The sequence below is a fragment of the Giardia intestinalis genome, chromosome 5 (genome assembly GCF_000002435.2).
Source record: "Giardia intestinalis strain WB C6 chromosome 5, whole genome shotgun sequence".
Classification (NCBI taxonomy): Eukaryota; Fornicata; order Diplomonadida; family Hexamitidae; genus Giardia; species Giardia duodenalis.
The window spans coordinates 1,481,486-1,497,426 of NC_051860.1; the positions used below are offsets into that span (position 1 = coordinate 1,481,486).

At 47.1% G+C, this 15,941-nt stretch overlaps 7 protein-coding genes across 7 annotated transcripts; 3 read left to right on the forward strand and 4 right to left on the reverse strand.

Annotated features, from left to right (window-relative positions):
- Nucleotides 1-223: 223 nt before the first annotated feature.
- GL50803_008433 (uncharacterized protein) lies at nt 224-1,120 on the reverse strand (the record flags this gene model as incomplete). Its single annotated transcript, XM_001709328.2, has 1 exon — nt 224-1,120. One exon carries the CDS (start codon nt 1,118-1,120, stop codon nt 224-226), a length of 897 nt encoding a protein of 298 aa, XP_001709380.2.
- A 19-nt stretch (nt 1,121-1,139) lies between these two features.
- On the reverse strand, nt 1,140-2,330 carry GL50803_0016950 (uncharacterized protein; the record flags this gene model as incomplete). Its single annotated transcript, XM_001709327.1, has 1 exon — nt 1,140-2,330. The coding sequence occupies one exon, from the start codon at nt 2,328-2,330 to the stop codon at nt 1,140-1,142; it is 1,191 nt and encodes a 396-aa protein (XP_001709379.1).
- A 45-nt stretch (nt 2,331-2,375) lies between these two features.
- GL50803_00137720 (uncharacterized protein) lies at nt 2,376-4,676 on the forward strand (the record flags this gene model as incomplete). The annotated part of the gene is made up of 1 exon (XM_038045729.1): nt 2,376-4,676. One exon carries the CDS (start codon nt 2,376-2,378, stop codon nt 4,674-4,676), a length of 2,301 nt encoding a protein of 766 aa, XP_037902204.1.
- Nucleotides 4,677-4,711: 35 nt separating this feature from the next.
- Nucleotides 4,712-6,421, forward strand: GL50803_008782 (Protein required for cell viability; the record flags this gene model as incomplete). Its single annotated transcript, XM_001709326.1, has 1 exon — nt 4,712-6,421. The coding sequence occupies one exon, from the start codon at nt 4,712-4,714 to the stop codon at nt 6,419-6,421; it is 1,710 nt and encodes a 569-aa protein (XP_001709378.1).
- Nucleotides 6,422-6,527: 106 nt separating this feature from the next.
- Nucleotides 6,528-7,265, reverse strand: GL50803_008781 (Yip1 family member 6; the record flags this gene model as incomplete). The annotated part of the gene is made up of 1 exon (XM_001709325.1): nt 6,528-7,265. The coding sequence occupies one exon, from the start codon at nt 7,263-7,265 to the stop codon at nt 6,528-6,530; it is 738 nt and encodes a 245-aa protein (XP_001709377.1).
- A 91-nt stretch (nt 7,266-7,356) lies between these two features.
- On the forward strand, nt 7,357-8,046 carry GL50803_0016949 (uncharacterized protein; the record flags this gene model as incomplete). Its single annotated transcript, XM_001709324.1, has 1 exon — nt 7,357-8,046. One exon carries the CDS (start codon nt 7,357-7,359, stop codon nt 8,044-8,046), a length of 690 nt encoding a protein of 229 aa, XP_001709376.1.
- On the reverse strand, nt 8,039-15,862 carry GL50803_00103818 (uncharacterized protein; the record flags this gene model as incomplete). The annotated part of the gene is made up of 1 exon (XM_001709322.1): nt 8,039-15,862. The coding sequence occupies one exon, from the start codon at nt 15,860-15,862 to the stop codon at nt 8,039-8,041; it is 7,824 nt and encodes a 2,607-aa protein (XP_001709374.1).
- Between the last annotated feature and the right edge of the window lie 79 nt (nt 15,863-15,941).

Here is a 15,941-nt window from a genome sequence, read left to right on the forward strand (position 1 = left end):
CAATTGAAGTCGTTGACATGGCCAAAGGAGCGAGAGTTCACTCGTCGGCTGCAAATCATGCTTGCAAGCTAGACCCGGTGGCACAGCGCACATATAGAACTATCCATCGCACAGTCCTCGTGAGTGTTACGTGCACTAACATATGCGCATTAACATATGTTGAGACGCTGAACTCCCATACAGCATTGAGTGCGTTCAATTCAATAGTCTCCATTCAGAGAGTTTACTCGCTCAGGAGCGGCTCTAGAGCCAAAAGGATTGTCTTGTTGGTATCCTCTATTGTCAGAATCCGCTCAAGCACAGCGCGTAGCCGCGCTTCATCATGATCCTTCGGAAAAGGAGAATCAGAGCAAACAAGCTGAGAAGCCAATACAATCAGCTTTCTCAGGCAGATAGCCATATTATCATTAGAATCGACGGGGGCTGGGAGTTCGGTATACATTTCAGAGAAGCGGTCGCGAAGGGCTGCTGTTAGAGCTGCAAGCTCACTCTTTGGAAGGCAGCAGACCTGCGTCAATAGGGTCTCAGCATTGTTATTAACCACATCATAGTCTGCGGCATATGCTTTCAAATCGTGAAGTAAATCAGAGAAGGCACCATGAGCTCGTTGTGCCAACTCAGCCAGGCTCATCTTCGAAAGATCGATCAGTGTTGGCTGAGAGGTAGGGGGCCGAAGAAGGCTGTACTGGGTGACGATGTCGCTCAGCGGTCCTCTCACTGTCCGGTAGGCGGAAACGTCACTGGGCGTGAGCATATCCTTTATGATAAGCTCGTCTGAAATTAAAGTGGGTTCTGTCCCTGCAGAAATGAGAAATTGATCCAAAAGAAGGTTGTCTGAAGACACGACGTGATTTGCAAGTAATAGCACATCCTTGCATTCAGTGTATAGTGACTCTTCCAAGCCAGCAAGTGAGTCTTCCAATACAGAGACCGACTCCGTGAGGGATTCTCGACACTCGATAAAGCACTCAATGATCCCGTCGATATTAGTATCTGGGTTATATGAGCGCGGGTGTGTGTGGGCGACATATGCACACGTCATCATTGTGCGCTGCCAACGCATGAACTGCAGAGAGACGTTGAGTGCTCCGGCCAGAGCTCTGATAGTCTGCATACACATTTTTAGCTTTTTCATTCTCTCACCCTTTCCGCGCCCCCAGGAATATGGTTAAGTATTCACTTGTGTTGTTGACAGCAGTACAACTCTTACTACGGGCGTTTCCTGTTAATATTGGAGCGGGATCATTGTCATTTGAACTATCTGAGCTACCTACTAAATTCAGGCGTAAAGCCTTCACCTGATCAATCGAGCTTCGGGAGTCAGCTGTGGAGGGCAGCCCCTTTGACTCCTTGATCACCGAGGAAGTGGTGTGTATAGCACCAGGTGTCTCAAGGGTGTGAAACATCCGGTCTACCTCACATATGTCATCAATAGTAACAAGGGGCTTTCCATATGCACACCGCTTAGTGATTGTTGTCGATGACCGTTTAACTTGCTCCTTTTCCTTTGGCACAGATCCAAAGGGAGTGTCCGCTATCGCCTGAAGCTCTGGCGAACAATTAGCCATTGCACTGGATACTAAGGATGTGAGGGGCGATGTTCGGACAGTTGCAGCTGCAGCCATGGATGTGTTATCTGACGATCCTAGTGAAGCACTTTGGTCCCCTATGCTGGGAGGGTTGTACTTATACTTTCGGATGCATGTCGATGACCCGCTGCTCGATCCACTTGTTGCACGACTTCGACTGTATCTTGGGCCAGGTAATGAAAAGTTAATTGGGGTAAGAGGCTGCTGGATGGGGGTTTTATGAACGGGTTGTATCCGGGGGCTACTAGATACGCCTGCAGAATATCCTTCTGATATTCTCTTCAGGGAAGAACGCTCTGTGGTCCGAGGGGTAGATTGACCGGCTATTAAAGTTGTGCTGACTGAAGGTGGATCGCTATAGTTAGTCACAGGTAAAACATTCTGGGGCCGATGAAGATACAACGAAGATATATGAGGAGAATAGCCCGATGCCTCTTCAGAGCTCCGGTAATGCAATGCTGATGATAGATTTGAATTCTGTAGGAGCCCTGCTGCATCTGAGGCCCGCCGTTTGTTGTTCTGAACCAGGCTACCACTCCGCAAGGATGGTAGGACAGGAACATTGGACCTTGACCCAGACCTTGACTGATGTTGAACATCATTAAAAACCCGGCCCGACTTCAGAGAGTTCCTTCTCAGAGGTTCATTTTCGTGCACTCCAGGCTTCAGCGCCCGAAGGACCTTTTGCCTATCGACATTTGTGTATGTTATTTGCTCTAGTGGGACTTTTGGGGTGGACATTTTTTGAGAGCAATAAACACATCCTCTCTAGGCTTTAACCAACATATGGACGCAGCCGAGGGTATAACTTGGAAGCCACCGGTATACGCCTTCAAAAGAAAGAGCGATGAGCATAAAGGTCTAGGGTCATCATTGTTTCATTCTACTAAGCCCAACAGCAATATACCCAAAGTCAAAAACGCATCTAAAACGATGAATGGTATACGACGTGGCGAAGCACTAGCGTCTACAAATCAACACACTGTCTCTCCATACCGTCCGGGGTCTCCAGAAAGAGCCACTGCAAAATTTATGAAACCACACGGAACCCACCTTTTTTCGGAGGGTGGTAACCATGTAGATATCCCTACTGCTATTTACATTGATAGCTTTTCAGAAGTTCCAGTAGATCCACCAGCAAAACCTGTAGATACTGCAAAGAAAGCTGTACCTCTTTATTTACAACGTGTCGCATCACCCCAGATATACACTGGTGAGAAGTTCTCACCTCGCCTGCAGGGCTCTCCACAACCCTATCCAAAACTGGAGGGAGCCCCCACTAAATGCATCAAGACACGGCACGATAAGCATGATAATCTCATATTTTCATCACCAACTCAGGATGAATTGCGAGAGCATGACATCGAGATGCATGCCGTAGAAGCAATCGAAAGTGCGTTGCACATAATTTCTCTATCCAATCAGCCTCTGCACCATAGTCTTCAAAATGAAAGTTCTAACTTTCTAGAACATCAGCGACCAGAGTGGCTCCCTTCCAAGTCTAACTCCTTTACAAACAATGCCTCACCTGTGTCAGATGTCGGAATTTCATCAAGTGATACCTTGAGCTATCCCTTTATGGAATCTTTTGAAGAAGTAGTAGACCAGCCGTCGATCAACCCCATTGAAACGGTGAATAAAACTATGCAAACACATCCTCCTCAAGATCTGACCAAACCGCGCTACGCTCTTCTTACTACTTCATCGCAGATGCAACATACTCATAGTCACATATCTTACGCAACTCCACAACCACCTTTAGCCTCAGGTGAATTCACTGACGCAGAAACAAACACTTTTAAAGGGGTAGCTATTAATTCACCGACGCTAGGTTCAATAGAACACAATCCTTGTAGTATTTTCTCTACTAGAAGCACGCAGACAGAAGTAGACAAGCGAAAACAAGACGATCAATTCACTACAGAGCACACTATTGAGTCAAAGGATTGGTCCAACAGTAATTTCTCATCCAAGCATCCCGTATCAGCTGAATCTACAAAGAATAGTGCTAGTAGTCACACTGATGTACCAGTAGTTGATGAGAATGCTGAGCCAGAGGAAAAGATGTCATCTTTCTGGGAGGATTTACCTGGGCTGACCACATACACAATTGACTCTCCGTTACAACAAAGCGCCCACACATTCAGCTTGTCAGCGGATGAAGACCGTAATGGTATAGGTACTAACTTAAATAAACCGTCCTACTGTGCTATTGATTCATCATCAACGCTCACAGCAAAAAAAGATTTGACAGATCGGCCATACAAGATAGAGCAACAAAAACCCGCCGCACATATCAGGGCAGCCAGTGAGGGAATAAGCTTGCCTCCTCCATGCTCTATTTTGGGTAAGATCAAGCCCTGTGATAATGAGGAGAAAAGCTGTGATCCATCCGATAGCATATCTGAAAATTCGAAGGAAGTATTTTGCAATGATGTAGCTCTATCTAACGGTATCGAGTCTGAAGTTTGTCACTCCAGTTGGGAAGAAAATTCAGAAGAAAATCCGTACCTCGCCGTGGGAGAGGCGTACCGGGACGAGGAGCACCACCGGGACCCGCTACCCGACCGGCCCCGGGAGCGCCTGTACCTCGCCGTGGGAGAGGCGTACCGGGACGAGGAGCACCACCGGGACCCGCTACCCGACCGGCCCCGGGAGCGCCCGTACCTCGCCGTGGGAGAGGCGTACCGGGACGAGGAGCACCACCGGGACCCGCTACCCGACCGGCCCCGGGAGCGCCCGTACCTCGCCGTGGGAGAGGCGTACCGGGACGAGGAGCACCACCGGGACCCGCTACCCGACCGGCCCCGGGAGCGCCCGTACCTCGCCGTGGGAGAGGCGTACCGGGACGAGGAGCACCACCGGGACCCGCTACCCGACCGGCCCCGGGAGCGCCCGTACCTCGCCGTGGGAGAGGCGTACCGGGACGAGGAGCACCATCTCATACATAATCCAAATGGAAAACGCGCAAAAAATCCCTATTGGGGAATAGGAGCCGCATTTTGGTCAGAGCCCTACCACATTCAGGCACGTATAGAATATATAGAGCTTAGACAGCAGGAAAGCATAACGCACAGGCTTAAGTAATCTTCTTCATCAAAGTAACATTTAATTAAAAAGCTATGAGCACAAGAGACAAGCGTTTCTCTAAAATTGGAAGGGATTCGCGCTTTATACAACTAGAATCACGAACATCTCGTAAAGAAAACGTCGATGGTGATGCCCGCTTTGCAAACCTGGGCAAGTCTATTGCGGACATGGCCATGGAAACAAAGTCGTCTAAGACTCATAGTACAGAAGAAATGCAGTCTGACCATTCTAGTGATGAGCATGCAGAGCCAATAGAAGAGGAGTATCCTCTTAATTCTGACGATCTTGAGGACGAAGTAATTCCATACGTGGACGGAGAAGAATCAACGTCTTTGGCCATCGTTAACATGGATTGGGACCACATAAAAGCTGCCGATCTGTATGTCGTGCTCCATTCCTTTCTGCCAGCGACAGGAAAGCTGGAGCATGTCAGGGTGTTTATGTCTGAGTTCGGACGTGAGAGATTGGCCCAGGAAGCAGTCAAAGGCCCGGGATTGGATGCTTATGTCGATAAGGAGCGAGAAAAGATATTTGCTGAATACCGGAGGAACATGGACAGCGGGGCGGTAGAGTTTAAGAACACTAAGCAGGTGCCGGTGACGAAGTTATCTTCAGAATACTACGACATTAAGGATTACTTTGATGCTAACGCTGATGAAGCAGAAGCAGCTGCAGAGAATGCTATTCGGCGCTACGAGCTCGACCGCATGCGTTATGCCTTTGCAATAGCTAAGTTTAATTCCATACAGACCGCTTCTAACATTTACTCGCAGTTAAATGGCGTGCTCTTTGAACGCTCCAGTTGCACACTAGATCTGCGCGTAGTTATGTTGGAGGACGAGGCTCAGTTCCTGAAGGGGGACAAACTGATTCCCGTTGCAGAAGGAGGATGGCTGATGGACGCGTGCTTTTCTTTTCCGCAACTCTACGCTGCAAAAGATGACTTCGAAACGAAAGCGCTCCAAAAGACAAAACCCGAGCTCACATGGGACCAAACAGATCCTGATCGGTTGAAGATAACCACCCGGAAACTATCGAACGAGGAGGCGCACGATTGGGCAAATGACCCGGCCAACCAGTTTATTGCCATGAGCGATGAAGATGAGAGCGATGGAGCAGGCCGCTTTGATCTTTTAACAGGTAATCATAAGACAGAAGATGATAGTAGTGACAGCAATGATGATGATGATGGAAGCAGTATCGGATCAGATGAGCCACAGCACGGCAAGCACAGTAAGCACAGCAAAGACGACCTTTTTATAAGCTTTGATTCCATACTAACAGGTAGTTCAGTACCAGGTCGGTCAATAATGGCCCCAACTGTGCAAACTCCGTTTCAAAAGTACCTTGAGCAGCGGACAAAAGAGAAAAAGGCCAATCAACAAGCTCAGAAGGATGAAACAGCACTTGCGAGTTCCCCTAAAGGTCGCGCTGATGATAGTAGTTTCAGTCTAGTTGTGACTAGAAAGGAGAAGCTCCTTCAGCAAAAGATCAGTGACGCCAAGCTATCGGGAAACTCTCGCAAGCTGAGGCGGCTAACCAGCGACCTGCAGAAGCTCTACGATGAGAACCCGTGGCTATCATCCACTGCAGTTTCAGAGGGTGACATTCTGGCTGATGACCGTTTTGCAGCGGTTCTGCAGAATGGGCGGGAATTCCACATCGACACGTCCATCCAGGAGTATCGAGAGGGAGGCGATCTATCGTCGGTGATTACTGCTCAGCGAAAAATCAGACGGTGACACACGTCTGCCAGGAGCCAATCAGAAGTAAATACCATTCACAAAAACGCTCTAGAAGGCTCCTTCCTAACAAGGGTTGAGGTTGCTGTTCTAGCTGAGATCATTGTCATGGTTGTGGTTGGATGTATTGCTTAGCACCAATCAAACCTAAAACGCCGAAAACTACGAAAAACAGAATGACTGGATAAATGGTCATAAAGGCCTTTCCTTGGAGGGCTAAGTTCTTAAAGAAAGCATAGGCGGCCAGGGAAGACCAAGTCGTTGCAAGAATGGCAGTGAGCCCAACGATGAGCGACCTAATCCAGTTAGCCAGATTGCCTGCCAAAAGCGCCATCATCATTGCCACAAATGTGTATGCCGCAAGGGGCATCAAACAGTAGCCGAGGAAGCAAAAGGTGCCGGGGATATGCACCCGCCCTCCGACTATGTTTGTGTTGAAGGCCACTAAGTAGCCGACGCAGAAGTATATGGCAAAAGCTATGCCGAAATAGGACCCTGTGTTGTCACCGTTCTTTGTAGCTATGATGACCAAGAACAATGAGTATAGTGTCAACCAGAACGTGGGTCCGATGAAGTCATATGTTTCATAAACGGCATGATCCGCGGTGCTAGACTTGAAAATCCAAAGAATTTGAAGAGTCTTCTTCCCCATGGTAGTGAACTCCCGCTTGAACGTAGTTCCTACGGATTCATCGAGGGTAGAAAGCATCCATTCTGGAGGCGCAACTGTTCGTAACTCCTCTTCTGTCGGCGGGCCATTCTCGTGAGAAGCACCAGACGGCGCTGTCGGCCCTGCAGTTCCATTAAACGCATTGGCGCCAGGCTCCTCGGCATAAAAAGCCATTTTGTTAGTATTTTATTTCTGCATTAAACTTATGTACAGTAGAGTTCGATGAGCTCCCTCCGTAAGCTGTACAGTATTGCGGCAATAAAGCATGTCGTTCTTTGGCTCCTCTTTTGAACAAACGCTAGCACCGGTTTCGCAGGCTAAGGCAGCTTGCCTTCCGACTCACATGACCGCCTCAAGTGCAGACATGCCGTACACAGCTCATGTTCTTTTTTCTTTACTGCGGGATGAAACTCACGCTCAGCTGACACGGGTTCAGAACACAATAGAGACGTCCTGCAACGCTGTAAAGGATCAGCTCATACAGGTAATTCTTGGGGAGAATTCCTTCCGTCAAGAGCAGTTTTCAGAGCTTATTGGAGCAACCAACTCAATTGCTACAGGGCTGGAGCGGTTTACACAGCAGCTTAGGGATATAAGTGCCCAGATTAAGGGAGTGGAGGGCCAAATACAGACTCTAATGGCGGAGCTGGAAGCGGTAGAAGGTCGCTTGGATGAATCGCTCAGGGGAAAAATCGATTCTGCTCGCATAGAAATAACTGCCTACATTTCATCACTTTCCAACAGCATGAAAGCAGAAGGTGAAAAGGTTAGACAAAAGGGTCAAGTAGTAGATGGTGACACGGGTGCAAAGGCTAATGAGGGCGCTCACCTGAATGCGATAAGCTACCAAGGGTTTGCGCAGCATCTGAGCAACATGGGTACACAAATAACAATGACTCAGCCGTTTATACCGGCGCCAGACCTATCAACAAGAAGTAATAGCGACCTCATCTAAGACCAGAGTGTGAAGAGGTGCTTGTAGGCATGATTTTTCCGACACATGATACTACGATACTGTCTGAATTGCCTGCTAGCGTTTCCCCTTTGACTACTATTTCTGTTGGCCTATGGAGCTTCACCTCAAAATGAAGATCAATGCTTGTTTGTGGGGAGAGTGTGAGTGGTCCAGTTGGTTCAGAGAGATTGAGAATGTTGCAGTCATATGTCAATGAGACTGAAAGAATATCTTCAGATAGATTTTTTAACAGAACATTAAAGGTTTTTTGGCGTATGTTGATTTTGGTTGGGATTGCTCGAAGGATTGTAGGATTGTTTTTGCTAGATCCTAGTACACTGCTTCCGCTTGTTGATTGTATAATCGTCTGGTGTGCTAACATCTTGGATGACATGGCCTTTTCTCGGGGGTCGATATCAGCGGGCACGTATTTCAAAAGGGGATATTTTTCGACATAGCTCTTACGACGCAGCTCATCAACACTCAGAGCAGCATACTCGACGTCAAGGTCTTCATCGTTAAACTGCCGCTTCCAGTCTAGCGGCGGAGGGCTGATGTTCGCAATTTTCGGGAGCGCCATATCCACAGGCTTTTTAGTGTTCATGTGCTTTCTCGGCCTTGCGCTTTTGGTGGGTTTATCAACACTGTAATCATAACTCACTTCATTCTTCTCTTCTTCGTTAGAGCGCACATGTTGTTCTGCAAACAGGGCCATCTGACGCGCCAGCTCCTCTTGTTGTTCCAGCTCACGCATAGCTTCCCTCTCACGCTGTCTCTTCTCCTTCTTCAGAATTGCAATCACAGATGTCAGAGCTTTACCAAGTGCTATTCCGGTCGTCTCCATCTTTTGGTAACTCTGAATAACTATGTCTCTTTGTGCGGCACTAAGCTTCCAATTGAGTTTTGTTTGTTCTAAGTGCTGATAACACAAAAGGTCCCCCTTCGTAAGGAATGAATGGAGCTCTATGAACTCCACCACATTCGCTGCGTACTTATCGCCAGGGTGTAGCAGATATGGACTGTTAGGATCGAACAATGATAGAAATCTCTCTCCAAATGGGACGTGTAGAGGGCTAGGATCGGAAGCACCAGTTTCCCAGGCAGACTTTCCTTTAAGTTTCGGAGGCAGCACTATGCCTTGTGCAACTGTTGCGTGTGTCCCGCCCCTCGTTATCACGCCTTTCGCTCCAGCCTTTCCTCTAGATGTGGTAGAGAGCGTGCTCGCGTCACATGGACTGTCCTCAAGCGCTGAGGTCATCGGTAAATTAGTAAACGCAAGTGCAGACCGCATGGTGTTTAGTATCTGGCAAACTATGGATGAAAGGGGAAGGGAGAATAGGTAACGAGGCAGACAAGAAAGTTTGCTGGTGGTTGAAATTTTAAAGTATGCTTGGGACGAGCGTGAGCTTATGGCCGTGTAATTACTGGAGTCGATAAGCTGATGCAGCATTCCGATGTACCGTAAGTATGATATGTCTGCATCGTGTAGACAAACCCAGGGCTCACAGTTGCGCAGATATCCCATACACTCGTCCTCTACACTGTAGCTAAGCGCGTTGCGCAAATCTGGACTGATAGGGTAAATAAAATACCTTGGACTAATGATGGGGCAGCAGGGCAAGGGAATGCCATTTGGATCCTGCATGCAATCATCCAGCAGCCCTTCTGCTGTCTGCGGATGTTCTTGTCGGGAAAGGTATACGGAGGATACCTTCGGGATACTGACAAAAGCAGGCTCCACCTGGTTTTTAAGATCCTTCCCCTTAGCTGAGGATTGAGCAACAGCCATAGCAGCCTCTTGCTCCATCTTTTGCCGAGAAATATCTGAGAAATGTTTGAAGAACAATTGGAGAGCGGAGTATGTTTTAATTGGGTTGACCTCACTGAGGATGTCGACAATCTCGCGGTGAACCTCTAAAGGCGCATCATTTTCTAAGGGCTCTTCTTTCAGAGTAGTCTCTGGTTTATTAGTATCTTTATTAGATTTCTTTGGCGACTTCTCTTTTGCATCTTTCCTAGGTGCAGATTCTACAGATTGCTTTTCGAGAACGTCATTAAGCGCTTGCTCTCTTTTCAATATTCTTTGCATCGCCTTATCCTCACGTTCCTGGAGTACGCGTTCTAATTCAACGACAACATCAGCCTGAACTTTTGGTGGGATGACTGGGGGTAGGAAGGGTCTCACAGAGTTGAAGCAGTCCAGTTTTTTCTCCACGATTGTACAAGGCGGCTTTGCTAATGCATCAGAAGCAACGTCCTGACTTTGCTGCTCTGCAGATGTATTGGTGTCGGTGGCTACACGAGGAGGTTCCTTAGAGGTCTTCTTAGACGATTGGGTTCCAGTAGACGATGTCTCTTTCCTGGATGCGCCCTTTTCTTTAGATAACGACCTTTCGGGTTGTTGTACTGACTCCGTCAGAGTCACGAACTTGGTGATCTTTGGTTCAAAGGTACAGCCCAATCTGCAAAAGATTGTATTGCCAGTCCAATCCAGTAAGGAAAGACTAGGTGGATACGGGGAAATACTATGACCTCGACAATCAGGCGCATGTACTTCTGGAGACCCCAAGAGAAAGCGAGTTACACCACGCAAAGGCACAACAACAGAGTCTGTTCCGGTAACAAACGCTTCGTGATGCATTCTCCAAACAGACTCTGTGCCAAAAATATCTAAGTAACAAGGATATACTGCAGGAAATTCGGAATACTCCTTCTGTGCTAAGTTACACATTTGCCTTGCCAACGTAAGCGTATCTTTTAGAGCCATGCTCTCACGTTCAATGTTATGTTGGCCCAAATGCGGTCTGCTTTTTGGATTGAAATTGATACGCTCAGGAATCTTGCGGGTGACCAACCACTTCTTCCGTTGCTCAAAGAAGACGTTCCAGAAAGGAAATCCCTGGCTGGCATATAAAACGAGCGGGGAGCTATACACTGGAATTGCACTCGAGCCTCCTTGGGTGGGAACTAGACAGGTTGATGGAGATGATCTGACCTGAAGAATAGATAAAAAGGCAGTGTCAGAGCGAAAGAGATGCAAGTACGATCCCTCTATAAACACTGCATCTCCATTACTCAGTAAAAAGAGCGTGCTTTTTGATACCAAAAAACGCACAATAAATGTATTAAAAATAGGTAATTCGATCAACAAAACATGCGTTTCATTGGAGTATGCACTGTCAGAAAAAAGATCGTCGGGGACCCTGGCCAACACTACGCTTGCAATGTTCGGAACAAGTCTAGCGTACTCCATAGATATTTCGCTTCGTTCAACTTCGTCGCCAAAAAGAAACGGCGCAGAACTGTGCTTGACGTTACAGTCTTGCCTGGTAGAATATTTTTCCGACGTGGTGCTATGCCTAGACTGTGACTTAGCGGCACCATACTCTGTTAGAAACCCAATTATTTCATATATTATGTTGGAGATAAAGTTTGGCAAAGTATCTATAGAATCATTTGGACTCGAGAGCTTTTCGTGTGCAGTTACTTGGATTTTCGACTCGTTATTTTCTGCAAAAGTCAGATCAACCAGCACAATGCCATTGCACTGGACATTACACGACCCATCAGAATACATTGCAAACTCAATATGGTCGGTGTTGCAACACGCTGTTGACCTGCTAGGGGTGAGCGCACCACAGAATTCGGCAATCAGCGCAAATCGAGCTAGATCTGGTCGCTTTGTATAAAGGAGGTCTTCTTCCAAGGCAATTCTACACATGAGAGCGCGCTCAGGCTCTTGTGGTGCAGGGTTTTGAGAAGAACTACTTTCTACCAGTGAGGATGCTACAGGATTGGCGTCGACTGTCTTAACGCTTCCACGAGCACCACTTCTACTCTGAGTTCTGGACGGGTTGCCTGATGATTCGTTTGCAGGTCTCTCCGTCTCTTCCGGCGTCAGGTGTGCTGGAATGGGCACTGGCTCCTGGAGAGCCGATGTATCCACAAAAACGCTACAATCTGATAGTATGTATGTTAGCGTATACTGCTTTATTATGCCCACACTTTTATCTCCAAAGAGAATATTAAGTTTAGCGGTCATTGGAATAGCAGTCGTTAAGGGACCAAGCCCATCACCGCTATCCTTCTGGGACACTACTTCAATCCTGGATATGTTTTCCTCTGTTTCAGAAAGCATTACAAAGTGATCAGCGTAGTCTCCAGTACCAAGGTCAGATTCTGGTTGAACAAAAAGGCTAGCCCACATTCGATAAAAGTCAATTCGTCTCTGTAAGGGTGAGGATGAAATGGAGGATTTGTCGTTTGGAGTGAGGTAGAATGTGGAGTAATTCCTTAAACTATAATTAGGATGGATCGAGAACGATGTCTGTGCTTTAGCTTTGATAAAATCTGCAAATACCGTTTTAGAGAGGCGCTGTGGCGTGCTATTTATGCGCCCATATTGACTTTTAGAAAACGCTGAAGCCTCTACAACAACAGTTGTGGGCATCTGCTCTCTTTGCTTTGAATCTTTGCCTTTGCCAACGCTTCCTACGGAATCTTTCCTTAACCCCTCTACGCAACTTGCCGAAATAGCCTCTCGAAGGCGACTAATAAGAGAAGCATTCTTGTTTTGCGAAGTATAATTCAAATACGTACAGTGCGACCCCTTTCCTGCAGTTTGTGCGTAATACACTGCAGAGACACTTATCTTCACATGCTTCTTCAATCCACTAAGGCGGAGTTGGGTCACAGGATGCTTTTGCTTTGAGTAACTTTCCTCGTCAATGAGATCCTCATAGTCTGAATTCAGGAACCCCAGAAGACTATTAAGTATAAAAGCCGACGGTTCATCACCATATAGTTCAAACAAAATAAGGGAAAGTGCTAACTCCAGGTTAAGCTCAGCGAGATCCTCGGGTGTTATTGCTGGGTCAACCTGGATAGCAGAGCCCTTGTCTTTTGCAGCACTACTTGCCGGCTTCCCTTTCTGTGGAACGTCCTTTTGATCATTGCGTATAGCATCACAGTGGTACCTCGTGAAGAAATCTTTGTAGCTCTCTGGCTTCAAAGGCGCAACGGGCCCCAATTGTGCCATTAAGCAGGGTATGCTATCAGAAGAAAAGTAAATCCATTGAGAATCCGCTACTAATAGAGAGGCCAGTGACATATCGTTTGTGCAAGAGGAAACAGAAGCACTTGCTCCCCTGTTCTCCTCCATGATGGGTTCGAGTCCCTCTAATTCCACAGTGTGGTTGCTTTTGTCATCGGTTTCTGAACACTGTGCCTCTAAGCTTGGGTTAACTGCTGGTGAGATTCTTGAGCTACTTGAATCTCTCTGTTTTGTGCGACTTCCTTGTGGTCTAGAGTCTAACGAAGAGTCCAGAGCGTGTTGTTGACTCGATACTAGATACGGCTCACCATTGTCCAAATAAAGACTGGATCTCGCAAGATTGTCATCAGAAGAAGACCCGGCCGTTTGACAATTGACCTTCGAGTTTGCAAATTCAGCTACTTGTCGATATGTAGCCACACATGCTTCGGTAACAGTTTCTATTATAAAGTCTATAAACTGTGAGATTGGGTTTGGCTTTCGGACCCTATGGGGAGAGATACGATAAGATGGTTGCCCCGTTGATGCTGATTGCTCATTGTGTCCATCTTTTCCATGTAGAAACTCGTTAAAGGATGCGGGACTATCGGCATAGCAGTAGCAAATAGAGTACACAAGTGCGGGATCTGCCAATTCGCTCGGTGCCGACACTGGCGAAAACTGTTCCAGTGCATTTCGCCACTCCACGTAGCTGGGAACGACCGTTGATAGGACAGAGATAGGGTCGTATGGAATATCCAGCAATCTGCAGAGCTCTTGCAGATGTCTCAAGAGATACTGTTGTATATTACGCAAAAGAGACTGTTTCAGGACCAGCTCGTTTGTGTTCTCGAGAGTTCTCAAAACAACTCCATCTTCATTTGGTTCAATGAGCTTCTGGGAGAGACAAAGAGAGTTTGTTAGTGGCTCAAAATAGGCATAGTTCATTACTGGAATAATAGGCTTCGGTACCAGGGCTGTGTAGTACGCCAATCGATTTTGCGCCTCAGACGTTTTCGTGCCTAGCTTGATAACTGCACTGTGCTGAAGGTTCTTATGTACCACTGTCTCCGGTAATGCAGCGGTAATATCTAGGATATTATTAGGTGGTAAAGGACCAGGAGAACCATTGGCTACTAATAGCTCATTCAGATGTAGGACAAGGGTCTTCCTGACCAAGGTCTCCGCCTCTTGAATTGAAAGCGGTTGAGGGCTTTCTTTGAGGAATAGCCTAATGAGCTCCTGAAAGTCTGATCTCCGTAACATCACAGTTCGCGGCGATAGACTGCGAAAGTTTTCAAGAATAGCATAATTCCGTTCTGGGAAGTATTCTTCTATGAGTTTTTGAATGTCTAATGTCGCTATTTGGGCGTCCAAGGCCCTCTTTTTATAGGTCTTGACCTCTTCAGAGACACAACGATTCAAGGTTATAGTGTAAGTGTCATAGAGAGAGGTATATGCTGTCGCTTTGTTCATCTGCGGTGAGAGTGCTTCGTACGTGTTCTGGAGTGGCTCATTTGTGTCACAATTCAAGGCGTGCCCATCATTGTGTCCTGCTTCCCTGTTACCCTTGGAGCTGCTGTAAAGACGTAATAGACCGGTGATACCAGTGAATGAACTAGGAAGGCCTTCAAATCTTTGCCTGAACAAATTGCTGTCTTCAAATGGAGCAAAGCAAGTACTTTCAGAATGGATGACACTCCGCAGAGGAAATAAAAGAGGTCCAGTAATTGTGCGATCTGATAGAGTAACAGACTCATCAGTTAACGCGGACGATTCCTCGCCTGCGTGATTCCAGCTGAGCTCGACAGGAGTAGACTGACAATCCTCATGTTCGGCTGATTCTTCTCTATTTCCTGCCAAGTTCGATTCACGTGGTCCACGTGTTTGCAAGACATTGAGAGAGATATCTCCTTCAGAGAGAGGTATGTTGTCTGCTACAGACGCAGGCTGGGCAAGTTGTGTGTCTGCCTTCTTGGGATCTGGAGAGCACAGCACCACAGCATCAACCATGGCACCTAGCAACACAGATAAGTGATTTTGATCTGCTGGGGAGAAGTAGCTCATCCGTGTTCTATAGAGACGCATCATCCTAGGCCCAAGCACAGCCGTATCATACAAAAGGTGTAATGACGGGCAACCGAGCGTAACAATCATTGGTGGCATAACATCGAGCCAAACGGAATGTCCGCTGACATTATGTACTCTAGATGCGCGCAGATGGGCCATGTAAAGGCGTCTATGCATCCACTCACGAAGCAGCTCCTGAGCCACAGAAAGGAGAAGCGGGAACTCTATAGCGGTTTCGTTTATAAGATATTCGTGGAAGTCCTTCGTCTCAACCTTTGGGGCTTCGTTTTTGCTGTCGGATTTTCCCTTGCTCTTCTCTATGGGTTTTGCAGCGACCTCCTGACTGGGGCAATAAAAGTGTCGCAGATTGATATCTAGTTCTGGGAAGGTGCAACTATATGAAGCATCTGACGTGCTAGATCCTGAAGTCAGAGTCACCTGCCCGCCGACGCACAAGTCCAAAGCGCGTAAATCGCTCTGTTCTATTCCATCTATCAATACAAAGGTGGTGTGCTCAACACCCAAGGATAGCGCAGCAGTGCGTTTGGCACTAACCACGTCCTGTAAAGAAGAAAGAAGCATCGTCTGCTTAGATGCACAATCAGCTGTGAAATCAAGATAGACAAGATCCTTGAACACCGGAGAAGATAAGTCGGCGGCTAAGGCCTCGGTACAAGGACCAACCCGACGGATGAGGAGGGGAACAATCCTCATAGTTGCAGGATTTGCTGAAATTTCAACTAGTTATTTACAATTTCAGTATGTTTGGCAATCAATAATAAACAATTGCAAT